We start from the raw sequence: 15,796 nt of genomic DNA, 5'->3' as shown, positions 1-15,796 counted from the left end.
TGATGATAAGTGCTAGAAGAAAAGGATTGGAGAGTGCTGTTGTAGGAATGGGCTAAATTTTAAATAAAGTTGTCAAGGGAGGTCTCCCTGAGAAAATAACATTTCACCAGACACCTAATGGAGGTGAAGGAGCAAGCCGTGTGTTTATCTGGGGAAAGAACATTCTATGTACAGGAACATCAAGTACAGAGCCCCTAGGCGTGTTTACTTATACATTTGCACTCTGAACTCTGGTTTTAACCAAACAAGTCATGATGAATTTTACCAATAATGTTGAAGCTAAACTCACAGCATTCTGTAATTTAGAAAGCAACTCATAATAGTATCAGTGACACACTGATAATGAAGCTATCTTCCTGAAAATATCAGGATTTCCAACTTCTGATATTTTCTCAATTCTAAAGCATACTTTTTTTTATAATTGCAAGTTGGAATGCATCTTATGGTCGGTCAATGGGTACATTAATGCAGTGTTTCCTTTTTCATTAAAAAACTGTTACTAGGGCTTCCCTGGTGGCACAGTGGTTGAGAGTCCACCTGCCGATGCAGGGGACACAGGTTCATGCCCCAGTCCGGGAGGATCCCACATGCCACGGAACGGCTAGGCCTGTGAGCCATGGCTGCTGAGCCTGCGTGTCCGGAGCCTGTGCTCCGTAACAGGAGAGGCCACAACAGTGAGAGGCCCACGTACCACAAAAAAAAAGAGAAAAAACAAACAAACAAAAAACAAAACCTGTTACTAAATTGATGGTATGTCTTAGAGTTAGATTTGGTATTAGAATCAAGGAAATGGGATGCCATCATGTGCACATTGACATGAGTTTTGCAGCATTGCTAAAAGTTCTGAGGTAGCTATACTTATAATACTGAATTTGAACCCACAGTAAATTCTAGATGGCATGACTATTTTAGTTTATGAATACCAGATTTTAGTAATCCTTAAAAAGCTTTAAGTAGCCCTTAGTTGTTTAAGTTAAAGCTATGGAACTTAGTGTCATTTGCCCATAAAAAACAAAGAATGGACTTGCATTTCTGGATCAGTTTACAGCTTAACTGGAAGGACTTGTTTACTTATCATTTGCTCCTACTCCATACTTAAGCATTGCTATAGGGCTGAATAGGAGAGATATAGAATCTACGGGACTTGCTGACTAAAATATCAGGGAAGAATGAAAGGGAGGAGTTAAGGATAACTTCTAGGTTTCTGGTTTAGGTGACTGGGTGGAATTCAGTTTTCAAGATGTGTTTTGTGCGTTTACCCTTGCTCCAGCCAAGATGGTCTCCTTAACTCTGGTCTTTACTTTTGGCTTCTCCCTGTTCTGCCTGAAATACTCTTCTCTCTGTCTATTTAAATGTTACTCATCCTTTAATACCCAGCTGAAACCCTTGCCTCTAGGAAGTCTTTTTTTATCCACCCTAGTTGACATTAACCCACATAAAGAGATAACAAACACAGGTCAGGATTCATGTTGGTTGTTTCCCCATACTGCAACCTTTTCTAGCCCTAATGGTGAGTGATTAAAGTTTTTCTTGTATATTTGAGGACAAATGGAACCTTGTTACTACCATCCCTGGCCTTGCTTGAGCCTTATATCCTTAAGTCCAAATGGCAGTAAGTGAACCAGTAGTTACCTTTGAATTCTCCTATCCTGTAATGGCATCTGTCATGAATGATGAAGAAAACACCCTACATGTCTTCATTTATGTGACCAGGCTATCCTCTGGATATTGAAATTTAAGCCTTCTGTCAATATTAAAATATTTGGGATTGTTATTTCCAGCGGTGGAGATAGATTGCTCCAAAGTGTCTCCTCTTTCAACCAATAGCATGTATTCATAAGTGTTTGCACAGGAAAGGGCTTAGTTCCTAGTTTTGAAAGTTGTTTTTTTTTTTTTTACAGCTTTGAAGCTATTTGGCACATGTGCGGATCAAACCAGCAAATCTGGCCACGTTAGCACCATGTACTAATCCATTGCACTTTAATAAAGTGTGATTTTTCTTTAACAGGTCTGAATCATGAGAGAGCAATCACTGTTGCATTCCTCCCCGAATATTCTTCGGAAGATGTCCGAACATCTCAAATAGACACATTATTAACCTGCATGAATTACAGCTGTCTGTTTCCACAGAAATCAACTGGCAATGACAGATTGCAAGGTTCAAGAGCACTTACCGGTAAGACAAGCTCAGGATCTTTTCACTCAGAAAATAAAATTAATTAATATTGCAAACATCCTAACCTAAAGATGTTATTATATAAGTAGTTCTAGCCTTAACATGTGATACAGTTTAAAGAGTTATTAGGTAAAAATACCCAAAGACTTATAAATGAGAATATATTTTTAAATAAAATTGGATAGATTAATGGTTCCTATTCCCGGCAGGCATTAAGAATGTTCTCTTATAATACATTTTTAATGTAAGTATTCATTAGACCTAAGTGGTATGCACATGGAGCAGTGCAACTTCTACTCTTCTCTCCTTTTAATTCAGGCCTTTCACCGTATAATTGCCTGAAATCTCAATACCTCCATAGTATAGTACAGTACAAATGTTTTCTCTTATAAATATTCAGTTATTCAAGTGCTATGCAATAAATTTCTTCAGGAATACCAGGAGTGTATGTAATCCCAGTAGTGAAACCCTTCAACCAACTAATTGTTTAGGCTGCTACATAATATCCTGAACTTTAAATCATTTCTATATACCAATAAAATTATGTGTCCAATTATAATTATCCTATACACTTTCTGTTGTCATTTCTATTTCCTAAGCATGTGGTAAAGTTTCTAGCCATTTTCATTGAGCTTATGAGAATATTACACTTCCAGCTTCCCTGGTGGTGCAGTGGTTGAGAGTCTGCCTGCCGATGCAGGGGACGCTGGTTCATGCCCCAGTCCGGGAAGATCCGACATGCCGTGGAGTGGCTGGGCCCGTGAGCCATGGCCACTGAGCCTGCACGTCCGGAGCCTGTGCTCCACAACGGGAGAGGCCACAACAGTGAGAGGCCCACGTACCACAAAAAAAAAAAAAAAAAAAAAAAGAATATTACATTTTAAAAAGCTTTAAAGAAAGCCTTTATTATCTTGGGATTTTTGTGGTGGGTCTTTATAAGCTGATGAAACCCTTGAGCGGGTGTTGTTTTTAAACAAGTCTTATGAGGTGTACCTGATGATGAAGTAACTTTTGGCAGTAATGGTTACTGTAAACTGAACTTGAGTGTCTAATTTTATAAGAGGTGAGGTTTTTTATTTTTCCACAGTCCATTTTAAAGATGGTATATTAGTTAACTTGCAGTATTACTTCTTACATTTCGGCTCCTTAGACTTACAGTAACCCAGATTTCATAATTAGGGCCCTAATATGTACTTTAAATATTTGTGCACTCGTGTTCTTGCTTCATGCAGTATCCACTTCTGTCACGTTTCTTCTGCTATATGTGTATGTTATTATTGATATAAAAAATCAAGGCAAAATCCTCAGGTATCTACTAGTTGCTAGTGCCGGTAGACTTCCAGTAGTCACTAACATGGTCAAGTGAAAATACCTGGTACCATTCTGCCAAAGCAGTTAGTATTTGGGACGTGAAGGGCAAGAATCACTAGAAGAGAAAAGTGATGTAATCAAAAGCAAGGTGATTCATTTTGAACATGGAATACCGTATTTTTCATGACATAATGATAGTGTCCATTTAGCTCTGTGCAAAGCATTGTGCCTGGACGTTTTATATAAGTTACAACTAATCCTAACAAGAGACTTTCAAGGTAAACATTATCATCCCCTATTTATAGATGATTAGACTGAAAATCAGAGAGACTCACCACATGGGTAACAGCTAGGATCTAAACCCAGATCAGTCTGATTCAAAACATATCTATTCCCTCCATAATTACAAACTGAAAGATAAAAATATACAGAATAATGTAATGCAGTGGCTTATAGTATAACATTGGTATCATCTTTTAAACATTTTAATGAACCAGTTTCTTTTTTATTATAAAAGCTATACATGTTCACAATTTAAAACTTCAAACAATACCAAAAGGCAAAGGGTAAAAGTGAAAGTTCCCCTTCCTGCCTTTGAAGGTCCATCCCCTTCTGCCAACCCACTCACCCACTCTCTGGAGGTAACCAGTATTCTTTGAAACCTTAAGAAATTATTTTTGCATATAACACTACATTCTGTCTCTCACACACACATACACAAACATACACTCTCTCTCTCTCTTAAGTACACACAAATGGAATTATAGTAAACATGGTCTCATAACCTACTTTTTCATTTTAACACTGTGTTTTGAATAACTTTCATATTAGTATAGAGAGAGCTACCTTTTTCATTTTAGTAACTAAATATTCTACTGTGTAGATATACCTGTATTTACTTAATCAGTCCCCTATTGATGGACATATAGATTGTTTCCAAATGTTTTTGATATTAGCAAACAGTACTGCAATGAGTATATCTATCTGTGTGTATGTATATAATATAATCTTTGTGCATTTACACATCTGTAGGATAAATTTTTAGATGTCACTGACTCAAAAGATATATGCATTTAAAATTTTGGTACATATTGTCAAAATGTCCTTCAAAAAGGTTATAACAAGTTACATTTTAACCAAAAGAAAGAGTGCCACTTTACTCACATCCTTAGAAATACTAGGTGTTATCAGTCTTGTTAATCTTTGGCAGACGATAGGCAAAAAAGTATTATATCATTATCTTCATTTGCATATCTTAATTATTCTAAGCTTGAATATCTTCCTGTTTATTGGCCATTTATATTTTTTCTTTCTATGAACTTTCTGTGCTAGCTTTATTTTTTCCATTTTTCCATGAGCATTCTTTTTCTTATTAATTTATAAGTTCTCTTTGCATATTGAAGAAATTTACCCTTTATTGTGTGTTACAATACTTTTACCAGTTTGACATTTATTCAGTGGGAATCTTGATATTTTAAGTAATTTTATTTTTATGTACTCAAATATATCAATCTTTCATTTCTATGGCAGCTGGTTTTATGTCATACTCAAAAAGGCATCACTCAGTCCAAGATTTTTTTTAATTCACTCTGTGTTTTTCTGATACTTTTATAGCTTTGTCTTTTTACTCATATATAATTTGTACTGTGGTAGAATATACATAACATAAAATTTACCACTTTAACCATTTTTAATTGTACAATTCAGTACATTTACACTAAGTACATTTACAATGTTGTGCAACCATCATAGTTACCCATTTTCAGAACATTTTCATCATCCGAAAACAGAAACTCTATACCTGTTAAACAATAACTCCCCATCCCCCCCTCTCCCTAGTTCCTGGCAACCTCTTATTTTACTTTCCATCCCTATGAATTTGCCTATTCTAGGTATCTCATATAAGTGAAGTAATGCAGTTTTGTCCTTTTGTGTCTGGCTTATTCACTTAGTATAATATCCTCAAGATCCATCCATGTTGTAATATATATCAGAATTTCATTTCTTTTTATGACTGAATAATATTCTGTTGAATGTATGTACCACATTTTGTTTATCCATTCATCTGTTGATGGACATTTGGGTTGTTTCCATTTCTTGGCTGTTATGAATAGTTCTGCTGTGAATATTGGTATTCAAGTACCTGTTTAAGAAGTCCCTGCTTTCAGTTGTTTTAAGAATATCCCTAGGAGTGGAATTGCTAGTCATATGGTAGTTCTATATTTAACTTTTTGAGGAACAACCAAACCATTTTCCACAGCAGCTGCATCATTTTACATTTTCGCCAGCAATGCATGAGGATCCCAATTTCTCCATATCCTTGCCAACACGTTATTTTCTGTTTGTTTCTTTGTTGATAACAGCCATCCTAAAGCAGTATCTCATTGTGGTTCTGATTTGCATTTTCCTAATTACAAATGATATTGAGCATCTTTTCATGAGCTTGTTGGCTATTTTGCATATCTTCTTTGGAGAAATGTCAATTTAAGTCCTTTGCCCATTTTTGAATTGGGTTGTTTGGGTTTTTTTTTTGCTTTTGATAATATGGCTTCATTTTTATAATTTAAAATTTTAATCCATTTGGAATTTTATTTTGGTATAGAGAATGAGATAACGATCCAGCTTAATGTTTTTCCAAGGGATTAGCCATAGTTCCCAAATCATTTATTGAATAATACTTACTGTTATGGTGTTGTAATTGGTATTATATTTAACTATGAAGTACAAGGAGATATATATATATATATATATATGTACATATACACACATATATATATCCCACCTCTTTGAAAGCATTGTTTCCATTGATAAACATTTCAGAAGCATAACATGATATGGAAAGGTTTTAACACATGTAAGAAATAATTTTATTATTCTCTAGATAATCAGGGTTTCCGATATTATTTTCAGAGGCAGGAATACCACACTATATTACAAGATAGGTTAGACTGTGCTGCAGTACAAACCAATTCCAAAGTCTCAGTGACTTAAGACAGTAAAAATTTATTTCTTGCTCAAGTCAAGTCTGATGCAATCAGTTATTAGCTTTCTCCCCAGCAGTGATTCAGGAATCCAGCATGCTTCCATCCTGTTGCACCTCCAACAGGAACAAATGGCTTCTAGGGTTGTCTAGGCAGAGGAAAAAAGAGATGAAGGAGACACTGACTTTTAATTTTGTTGGACCCAAACTGCCACATCATTTCCGCTCACATTCTCATTTGCCAGAACTTATTTACATGATCCCAAGCTAACTACAAGGGAGGCCAGGACACTTTGTCTCCCATGTGACCATGAAGAAGAAATGGAGTGGCAAACACACAGCATTGCCTTTGTCACACTCACCTTCTGCATATGTGACGTTCCTAAAAATGTACAATTTTAGTAATTCCAAAATTTTATTTTTTTATTTATTTTTTTTTTTTGTGGTACACGGGCCTCTCACTGTTGTGGCCTCTCCCATTGCGGAGCGCAGGCTCCAGACGCACAGGCTCAGCGGCCATGGCTCATGGGCCCAGCCGCTCTGCGGCATGTGGGATCTTCCTGGACCGGGGCACGAACCCGTGTCCCCTGCATCGGCAGGCGGATTCTCGACCACTGCGCCACCAGGGAAGCCCCTCCAACATTTTTAAATGACATGTAGAGAAGCTCATTTTATAGGTAAAATCTATAATCCTTTTAAAACAATTCCTTTGTAATGTAAATAATAACATTGTAATTTAATACTAGGTTTTCTTAAGTAGAAAATGATGGTTGCTGGCATTTAATTAAGTGCTTACTATGTGTCAGCTACCATTCTAAATGCTTTAACATACATTTAATCCTCACAACAGCCTATGATATAGATACTAGATGAGCAGCTTGAGGTACAGAGAGGTTGTCATTTACACAAGTAGGCAGAGTTACCTAAACAGAAGGCTTACTTATACATTATCTTGCAGGTACTACATAAGTCATTATTTGTAGAATAATATGATGACAATTAGAATTATTAAGGTTTGGGTTTCTGCTGTTAGCATCAAATCTGAAGATCTTGAAATCTTTCCAAAGCATCTGGATTAAAGTCCATCCCACTCAAAGAAGAAGAAAATTATATAGTACCAGCAGTTGTTATTATATTCATTGTACTTTAGTGAACTTGCACAATTTTAAATCATTCATCAGATTTTGTGACATGCCTAGCAGATGTGGCTCTCCTGTGCAGCTAATGAAGCCTAAGCTTGAGGAGCTCTCACTTGTGTAAATCCCTTTCACAGCCCTTCTGGGTTTTTTTTGTGTGTGTGTATGTGTGTGTGTTGTTGTATTTTGTTTTCTCTTTCATAAAGAGGGCCCCCAAATAGTATACCTTTCAAGCCCCACAAAATCTAGATCAACTACTGGCACTTGGTCACAATTTTGTAGAGATGTAGCTCTAGCACAAAAATTTAAGATCCCATGCCTTGATGCCAGACTGTCTGGATTAGAATCACCCTGTGACTTTGCTTAAGTTACTTAACCTCTAAATGTTTTAGTTTTCTCATGTTTAAAATGAGATCTTTGTCATGTGTAACCACTGGAGTCTGTGATACAGTAGCTTGGTAGTGGTCAGTTAGTGTTTTGAAAGATTCCTTAAATACCATTTTAGCCAAGAAGAAGAAGAAAAGAAAAGCATTACTTTCTCACTTTTTGCAGATTGGCTCTGTGTTGTGGCACACCTTCAGCGCTTAGCCAAGATGTTTATGACTCTGTCTTAGCTCTCACTTCCTGCTCTACAGAGACTGATGGTCAGCCAGAGGTGAACAATGAGAGTTTTCTCAGGCCTTTTCTGAACATGCATCCAGTACTGGGCATACATGTGGCCTTCTTGATTCCTTGGAATACACAGGAGCTCTTAAAAGCCCATATTCCCCCACATATCTCTTTTCCTCTTTTCCCAGCCCCTTCCTCCCCAGGCTTTTTGGTCTGTCTATTGCTTGTCCCAACTTTATACCCTGCCCTATCTGCTCTGACACATGCTTTTGCCTTTATATGCTTTCAACAAAAGTCATTGGGAAAGCTACCCTAGTCATGGGATGCTCCAAATTGGGTGAAACACAAGCAAGCTCTTGCATCTGACCTTGAGGGAACTGCCTGACAGGTCAAAATACACAACCACATCTTTGAGAATAAGGTCTGCGTAACTCCCTCTGGTGCTACCAACCTGCACCAAGAGTACGAGCTGCCATCTTCATGGCTGCTACTGATCTGGGGAGTAGGCGGGCAATTTAAAACACCACAGCACACTCTTACCACAGTGCAGCAGCTTCTTTCTTTATTAATCTTTCACCAGGTTGTTAAGTTTTTGTCTAGATTCCAGAGTTCTGGGAAAGTTGATCTGAGAGTTTTTTGCCAGCTTATAAGTTGCTTTAGTGGAGGAGCAGAGCCCTGAAATTCCGTACTCTGCCATTTTCATCAATGTCACTCACCCGATCCATTCTTGATAAAGCTTCTTAAGAATATCCAAAGCTAAGTGTTAGTTAATAAAGCCACTTAAAAGGAAACATACTTTAGAAGAAGCTTCTTTTTTATTTTGCTTTATGTCTTGTAAATTTTGCAAATAATTGATGATTGAATTTCAAACTAGAAAAATTTATCTTTATATTTCCTTGAAGGGTAGTAAGAAGTTGTTTACCTGGCACCTAAATAACCTTGAAAATATGTAGATTTACTTTGCTCCACTAAATAAATAAACAAACAAATAAATAAGGCTTTGGCATACCAGCCTGTATCTTGACATTTTTGGTAGCATCTGTTTGATGTATTCGCTGTTATTGGCAGAAATTACTATATTATAACTTCGATGAATGTGTGTGATGAATTGGAGGGAAGAGGGAGAAGATGAGAGACACTGTTAATTATAAGAAAAAAATCAGCTTATGTGATACTAAATCCAAGTAAATATTTAACTATTTTACAATACTTACCATCTGCTTTTTACTTTTAGGTGATATTATAAAAGCAGCAGCTGAACTGGATAAAGTGCATATCGTTGGTATCTTGGATATCTGTAATTTAGGTAATGGTAAAACAGAAGTCTATTTGCACAAAATTTATAGACCAGATAAAACTTCTTAAAAATTGGCAAATGAAATTATTAAAGGTTATAAAGAGGGCATTGCTTTAAAGATATTCTGTCATTTTGTTGGTAATTTCAGTAACTGTTTCTCAGAAAGAATATTACATACACTCTAAAGTTAAGTGGTTTTATGTACATCTTGTATTTGGAGCTAACACACTTCATTTTAAATTCATTCTTTGGAAAGTTCATTGAAACAATTTGTGTGTATCAAGAAAGTTAATCTTACTTCTTTCTATATGATTGCTATCTGGACTTATAATAATTTGTGTTCACTGTTCTATTTGTGAAGTATACTTTTATTCTAAAGCCTCAGCATAAGGCATCCCAACTTAAGAATAACTTTTCATGGACATTTAACATCCTTCCATTTTTATTCGGCTGTAATGGGGAATTTTGAATTGCTGATTTGAGGATTAAATTCTCCTAAAGTGGTCAACCTGAATTTCTCAAAACCAAGGTAGTTTCTGTCATTTTCAAAAGCACACGTGGATTGTTATGTTCCATTTGCCTTGGTCTTTAGTTTGGTCAGCTGTACAAAGAGCATGCTAAATTAAATTGTTTTAAGGTTTTCTACTCCCTAATGTGACTTCATATCCTCTGAATTTCTAAATGTTTTGACCAGTGTGTGGTCTTAAAGACAGAGGCTACAGTATATCTGTATTCTTGCTATGTTCATTTGTAATTTTGGTACATGTAATGTGAGTTTAAATAGTGAAAATTTATCTCAAATTATCATTTTAAGTGCTCATATTGAAAGTATAAAAGAGTAGCTAAGGGAATTGATTTTATTCTGGTTGTCTATCATACTTCATTTTAACTGTAAATGGCCATTCCACATGTGCAAGATTCTGTGATTGACATCTACATGGTTGGTTAGATGAGCCAAAATGACCATCACTTGAGTTAAAAAGTACTGTTTCAAGATGAATTCGATTGTAGTTAAGCTATGAACTTGTAGGCTTCCTAATAGCCCTGTGGTTCTGTAATTTCATATGCTATACATTTTAAATGTGTTGGGCATCATGAACCTAAAGACAGATGCTACTGGTTTTTCATAAATGTGTTCAATCTTTTGTTCTTTAAAATTGTGTTTAAACATTAATTAAAATAGGGAATCCTTCTCATGTTAAAATTTTGAGTGTATTATTAAAGAGGTTAAAACCTATCATTTTGAATGTATTTGATGTTTTTCCTTCATATTTTTGGCCTATGTTAGACCTACACGTGCTTGCTAAATGAGCCAATATGATTCTTCCATATGGGTTGAAAACTGTTGTTTACCAAACAGAATCTGGGCTTTCGTATTAAGCTATTATAAACTTTAACAGGCAATTCAGTTTTAGTGCCTCATAAAATTGGGAGAAGGGAAAAATTTAATACTTAAATGGCTATTGACTAAAAAACCTCAGGCCGAGATTGCAAAACTACACACTTTAACAGGTGTAATTTCTGTTCTTATATTGAATGAGAAATATGAACTCATTATTAAGATTTAGGATCTTGGGCTTCCCTGGTGGCGCAGTGGTTAAGAATCTGCCTGCCAATGCAGGAGACATGGGTTCAAGCCCTGCCCCGGGAAGATCCCACATGCCACAGAGCAACTAAGCCCGTGTGCCACAACTACTGAAGCCTGGGCGCCTAGAGCCCGTGCTCCACAACAAGAGAATCCACCACAATGAGAAGCCTGTACACTGCAACAAAGAGTAGCCTCTGCTCGCCACAACTAGAGAAAGCCTGTGCACAGCAACGAAGACCCAATGCAGCCAAAAATAAATAAATTAATTAATTAATTAATGTTTTAAAAAGATTTAGGATCTTTAAAAACAACTTCCATGACAATTTGTTTTATATTATAGTAATGTTTCTATCCAAATTTGGAGTTAAACATCTGTGTCCACATTTCCAGTTTATGGCAAAATTGGATAGCTAGTGTGGCAGTTTCCTAAGAAAAATAGCAAACTACATCAGAAGACCTTATCTTCAAGTGACAATATGTGTTGATTCTTTCCAAAGCAACACAAATATACTACTGTGGTGTCACTTTTATATTAACAAATCAGTTAGTAAATTATGAAATATTACATAGTCTACCACAAGACCACAATCTTTCACTGAAGTTTCTAATTTTAGATGGTACATGAGATCTACACATTGAAATCCTTTGATAAACTATTAAAAGAAGAATCTGAGTACATGTTTATCCTGCCACTTTTATTTCTTTGTTGGAATTATCCTGCATTAATTTTATTCATATTAAGACAAGGACTTTTAAAAAATTTAAAACCTTTATTTGGTGACACTAATAATATTTGATGTTTTTAGCTAGATACCTTCTGCCAACATGGACTATAGATTATAACCAATTCTATTATTCTGAAGTCATTTATATGGTTTATAATTGAGCTGGTTGCTATTTTACTAGTTACCTTTTCAGGTACAGTTCCTTTTTTTTTAAGCATTGCTACCCATGAATTTGCAGGTAAATTGATGGGAGGTGAAATATGTATTACTCAGTACAGCTTATTTCAGTAATCAGTTGTTTTTAGTAAGGAAGTTTTAGGGAAAAGGGTTAAAATGAATACGTAAAACTAGATTTGGAGATTATCTGAAGATTTCAGTTAATTGAGATTATATTTGAGTCAAGTCATATTACATTAGTGTCACATCTCCAAAATGGAAACATTAGATAAAAACTTATCTCTTGGTCTAGGTCACACCACCCACTAAATATTATCCCTCATTCTTACATTGTTATGTTGATACCCCTTCTAGCCCTAAGTTTTTGCTTTCCTTTATACTAAAGAAATAAAAAGTAGATTTTGAAAAAACAGATTTAAAGCTAGCCACAGGTCTGTCCCTAAATCCCTGTGGAACTTTAAGGAAATCCACTTAAACTGCTTGGCCCTAGTTTTCTTTTTTTTTTTTTTTTTTTTTTTTTTTTTTTTTTTTTTTTTTTTTTTTCGGGTACGCGGGCCTCTCACTGTTGTGGCCTCTCCCGTTGTGGAGCACAGGCTCCGGACGCGCAGGCCCAGCGGCCACGGCTCACGAGCCCAGCCGCTCCGCAGCACGTGGGATCCTCCCGGACCGGGGCACGAACCCGTGTCCCCTGCATCGGCAGGCGGACTCTCAACCACTGTGCCACCAGGGAAGCCCCTAGTTTTCTTATTTGTAAAATTTGCAAAATAATGGTCCCATCCAGTTGTATGATTCTTTTGGTATGTTAATATAGTTATTAGAACAGTAAAAATGTCTTTGTGTTATTATCATGTGTGTCAGGAAAATGTGGTTTTCTATGAAGAACATTTTAAAGTTATGATTAGACCATTATCAATTATAGCAGCTCATTATAACAAAAAAATTGAAATATTTAAATCCCAGTTATTTTTATTGCTAATGTTCTTCCCAATTTGTTGCCTTTTCAGTGATTGATACATATATGTATTTTTTTCAAAACAGAAATCTGAAATATTTTAGCTGTTTTTAATCATATGCACATTTTCATTGAAAATCAAGTAACCTTTTTTTTAAAATTTGAGTACTTCTGATGCTATTCTGAGATTATTGCATGTGACTTCTAGTCGCTTAAGATCTAGGAGTTACCCCTAACAAGGTTTTTAATATCTGCTTTGTAGATAGGAAACTGAAACAGAAAAAGACTAAATGATTTAATGTAAAATTGTTAAGGCAATTAAATCTTAAGGTTGGGCTTATAACTCCAATGTCTGTTTCTTTAAACTCTAATTTGAGCACAAAGTAAAACGTTTGAATAATAATAAATTTTCAGCTAGTACATTACTGTGAGATAAACTTCTCTAAATCCTGGGTCTCATAAAATAATGAGCCCAGTTATTGCAGCATATACCCAAGGTATTTGAATGCCCACTCTATGGCAAGCACTGGGTTTGCACTAGGAACACAATACAATACAAGCAAAAACAGACATGGCCCCTACTGTCATAAAGCTTACAGTGTTGTGGAGGAGAAAGACATTCAAATAATTGCACAAATAAATAAGATAAATTTCACAAAGGAAGCTGGCGGGGGTGGGGGGACATTGGGAAAGTTTTTCCTGAGGAAGTGAACTTGAGGTGAAAAGGCCTTGCAGCACAAGGTGTGGTTGAGAACTTGTATGAGAACTGACATGGCTGGAGTGCGGAAAATAGGATACAAGACAAGACAAACAGACAGACAAAGGCTCTTGCAAATTACACAGAGCATTATAGTCCATGGTAAGGATTTTAGTATGTATCTTCAGAGCATTAGGAAGCCACTAAGTGGTTTGTGGCCAGTGATATGCCTTGATTCGATTCATGTTTTAGAGTGGTCACTGCCTCCTGGAAGGAGACTGGATTATAAGAAGGTTAGCAGAGACTGCTAGCTGTACCCTAATACCTATTCTATAGTAATAGTTCTCTCCATGTTTAGCTAAGCACATGACTACCTAGAATAAAGAATACTTTTCCTTGCTTCCTTTGTAGCTGGATATGGCCTTGTGACTATTTTTTTTTAATTTGGCTTGGGCTAATATTTAAATTAATTTCTTTTGAACATACACCAAGTCAGAGTCACCCAAGGCAGAATTGGAAGTTTGCTATGAATAATCAAGGGGTACCTGTATTCTATTAGAAACACAGCCCTGTACTTCCTCATCTTTATTTTTTATTTATTTATTTTTAATATATTTATTTATTTATTTTTGGCTGTGTTGGGTCTTCGTTGCTGCACGCACGCGCTTTCTCTAGTTGTGGCGAGCGGGGGCTACTCTTCATTGTGGTGTGCGGGCTTCTTATTGTGGTGGCTTCTCTTGTTGCAGAGCACGGTCTCTAGGCACGTGGGCTTCAGTAATTATGGCATGCGGGCTCTAGAGCGCAGGCTCAGTAGTTTTGGCTCGCGGGCTCTAGAGCACAGGCTCAGTAGTTGTGGTGCCGGGTTTAGTCGCTCCGTGGCACGTGGGATCTTCCCAGACCAGGGCTCAAACTCATGTCCCCTGCATTGTCAGGCGGATTCTTAACCACTGCGCCACCAGGGAAGTCCTCATCATCTTTAAATGGTAGGTTTACCATAGCTGTTATTCAATCATATGGAAAAAATTGAAATGTTCCTTGCTTAAGAGATGTGATTCACTTCTCTATGCCTTAATTAATAATGTGTACCTTTGCTAAGATACTTAATATTTACTAAGGTACAAGTAGTTGAAAAAGTCCAGTAGTATTAAATGTTTGAAACACAGCAGTGGTTCTCAAACGTGGCTTCATATTGGTATCACCTGGGGAGTTTTAAAAAGTACTATGCCTGGGCTTCCCTGGTGGTGCAGTGGTTAGGAATCCGCCTGCCAATGCAGGGGACACGGGTTTGAGCCCTGGTTCAGGAAGACCCCACACGCTGCAGAGCCGCTAGGCCCATACACCACAACTACTGAGCCTGCGCTCTAGAGCCCGTGCACCTAGAGCTGGTGCTCCGTGACAAGAGAGGCCACTGCAATGAGAGGCCCGGGCACGGCAATGAAGAGTAGACCCCGCTCACCACAACTAAAAACAGAAAGCCCACGCGCAGCAACGAAGACCCAACACAGCCAAAAATAAATTAAATAAATAAATAAATAAATAAATTTTTTTTTTTTTTTTTTTTTTTTTTTTTTTTTTTTTTTTTTTTTGCGGTATGCGGGCCTCTCACTGTTGTGGCCTCTCCCGTTGCGGAGCACAGGCTCCGGACACGCAGGCCCAGCGGCCATGGCTCACGGGCTCAGTTGCTCCGCGGCATGTGGGATCTTCCCGGACCAGGGCACGAACCCGTGTCTCCTGCATCGGCAGGCGGATTCTCAACCACTGCGCCACCAGGGAAGCCCTAAATAAATAAATTTTTAATAATTACTTTGCCTACGTGCCACCCCCACCCCAGGTTTCTGATTGGAGTGTAGCCTGGGCGTCAAGAGAGTCAACATCTCCCCCAGATGATTCTAATGTGCAGACAAGTTTGAAAACCACTGGTATATAGTCCTGTTTCAAGCAATTGTTAGTTTTATTAGAGATCAAGCTTCACCCAGTACTTTGAACTTACCTCCTATCTAGGTGCTATAGTTTCATCTGCTCTCGATGCAGCTTCCTCTTCCATTGTTCTGATAAGGAAAAATTAAAAATTGATAGTTTTGAAACAACTTTCATTTTCATAGAGTTCTAGCATGGCAGATCTGGAAAAGACTTGATAAATTTTAAGCC

General features: G+C 37.0%; 1 protein-coding gene across 2 annotated transcripts in view; it reads left to right on the top strand.

Annotated features, from left to right (window-relative positions):
- Positions 1 to 10,745, top strand: part of RADX (RPA1 related single stranded DNA binding protein, X-linked) — a 67,610-nt gene extending 56,865 nt beyond the window's left edge. For both annotated transcript variants that reach the window (XM_059051362.2, XM_067024020.1), the window contains 2 exons: positions 2,009 to 2,176; positions 9,447 to 10,745. In XM_059051362.2, coding sequence (XP_058907345.1) covers positions 2,009 to 2,176; positions 9,447 to 9,577 — 299 coding nt within the window. In that variant the 3' untranslated portion in view covers positions 9,578 to 10,745. The remainder of the gene's footprint in view (positions 1 to 2,008; positions 2,177 to 9,446) is intronic.
- Positions 10,746 to 15,796: the final 5,051 nt, after the last annotated feature.

Source organism: Kogia breviceps, chromosome X, assembly GCF_026419965.1.
Source record: "Kogia breviceps isolate mKogBre1 chromosome X, mKogBre1 haplotype 1, whole genome shotgun sequence".
Lineage (NCBI taxonomy): Eukaryota > Metazoa > Chordata > Mammalia > Artiodactyla > Physeteridae > Kogia > Kogia breviceps.
This window is presented reverse-complemented; position numbering and strand designations above follow the sequence as displayed.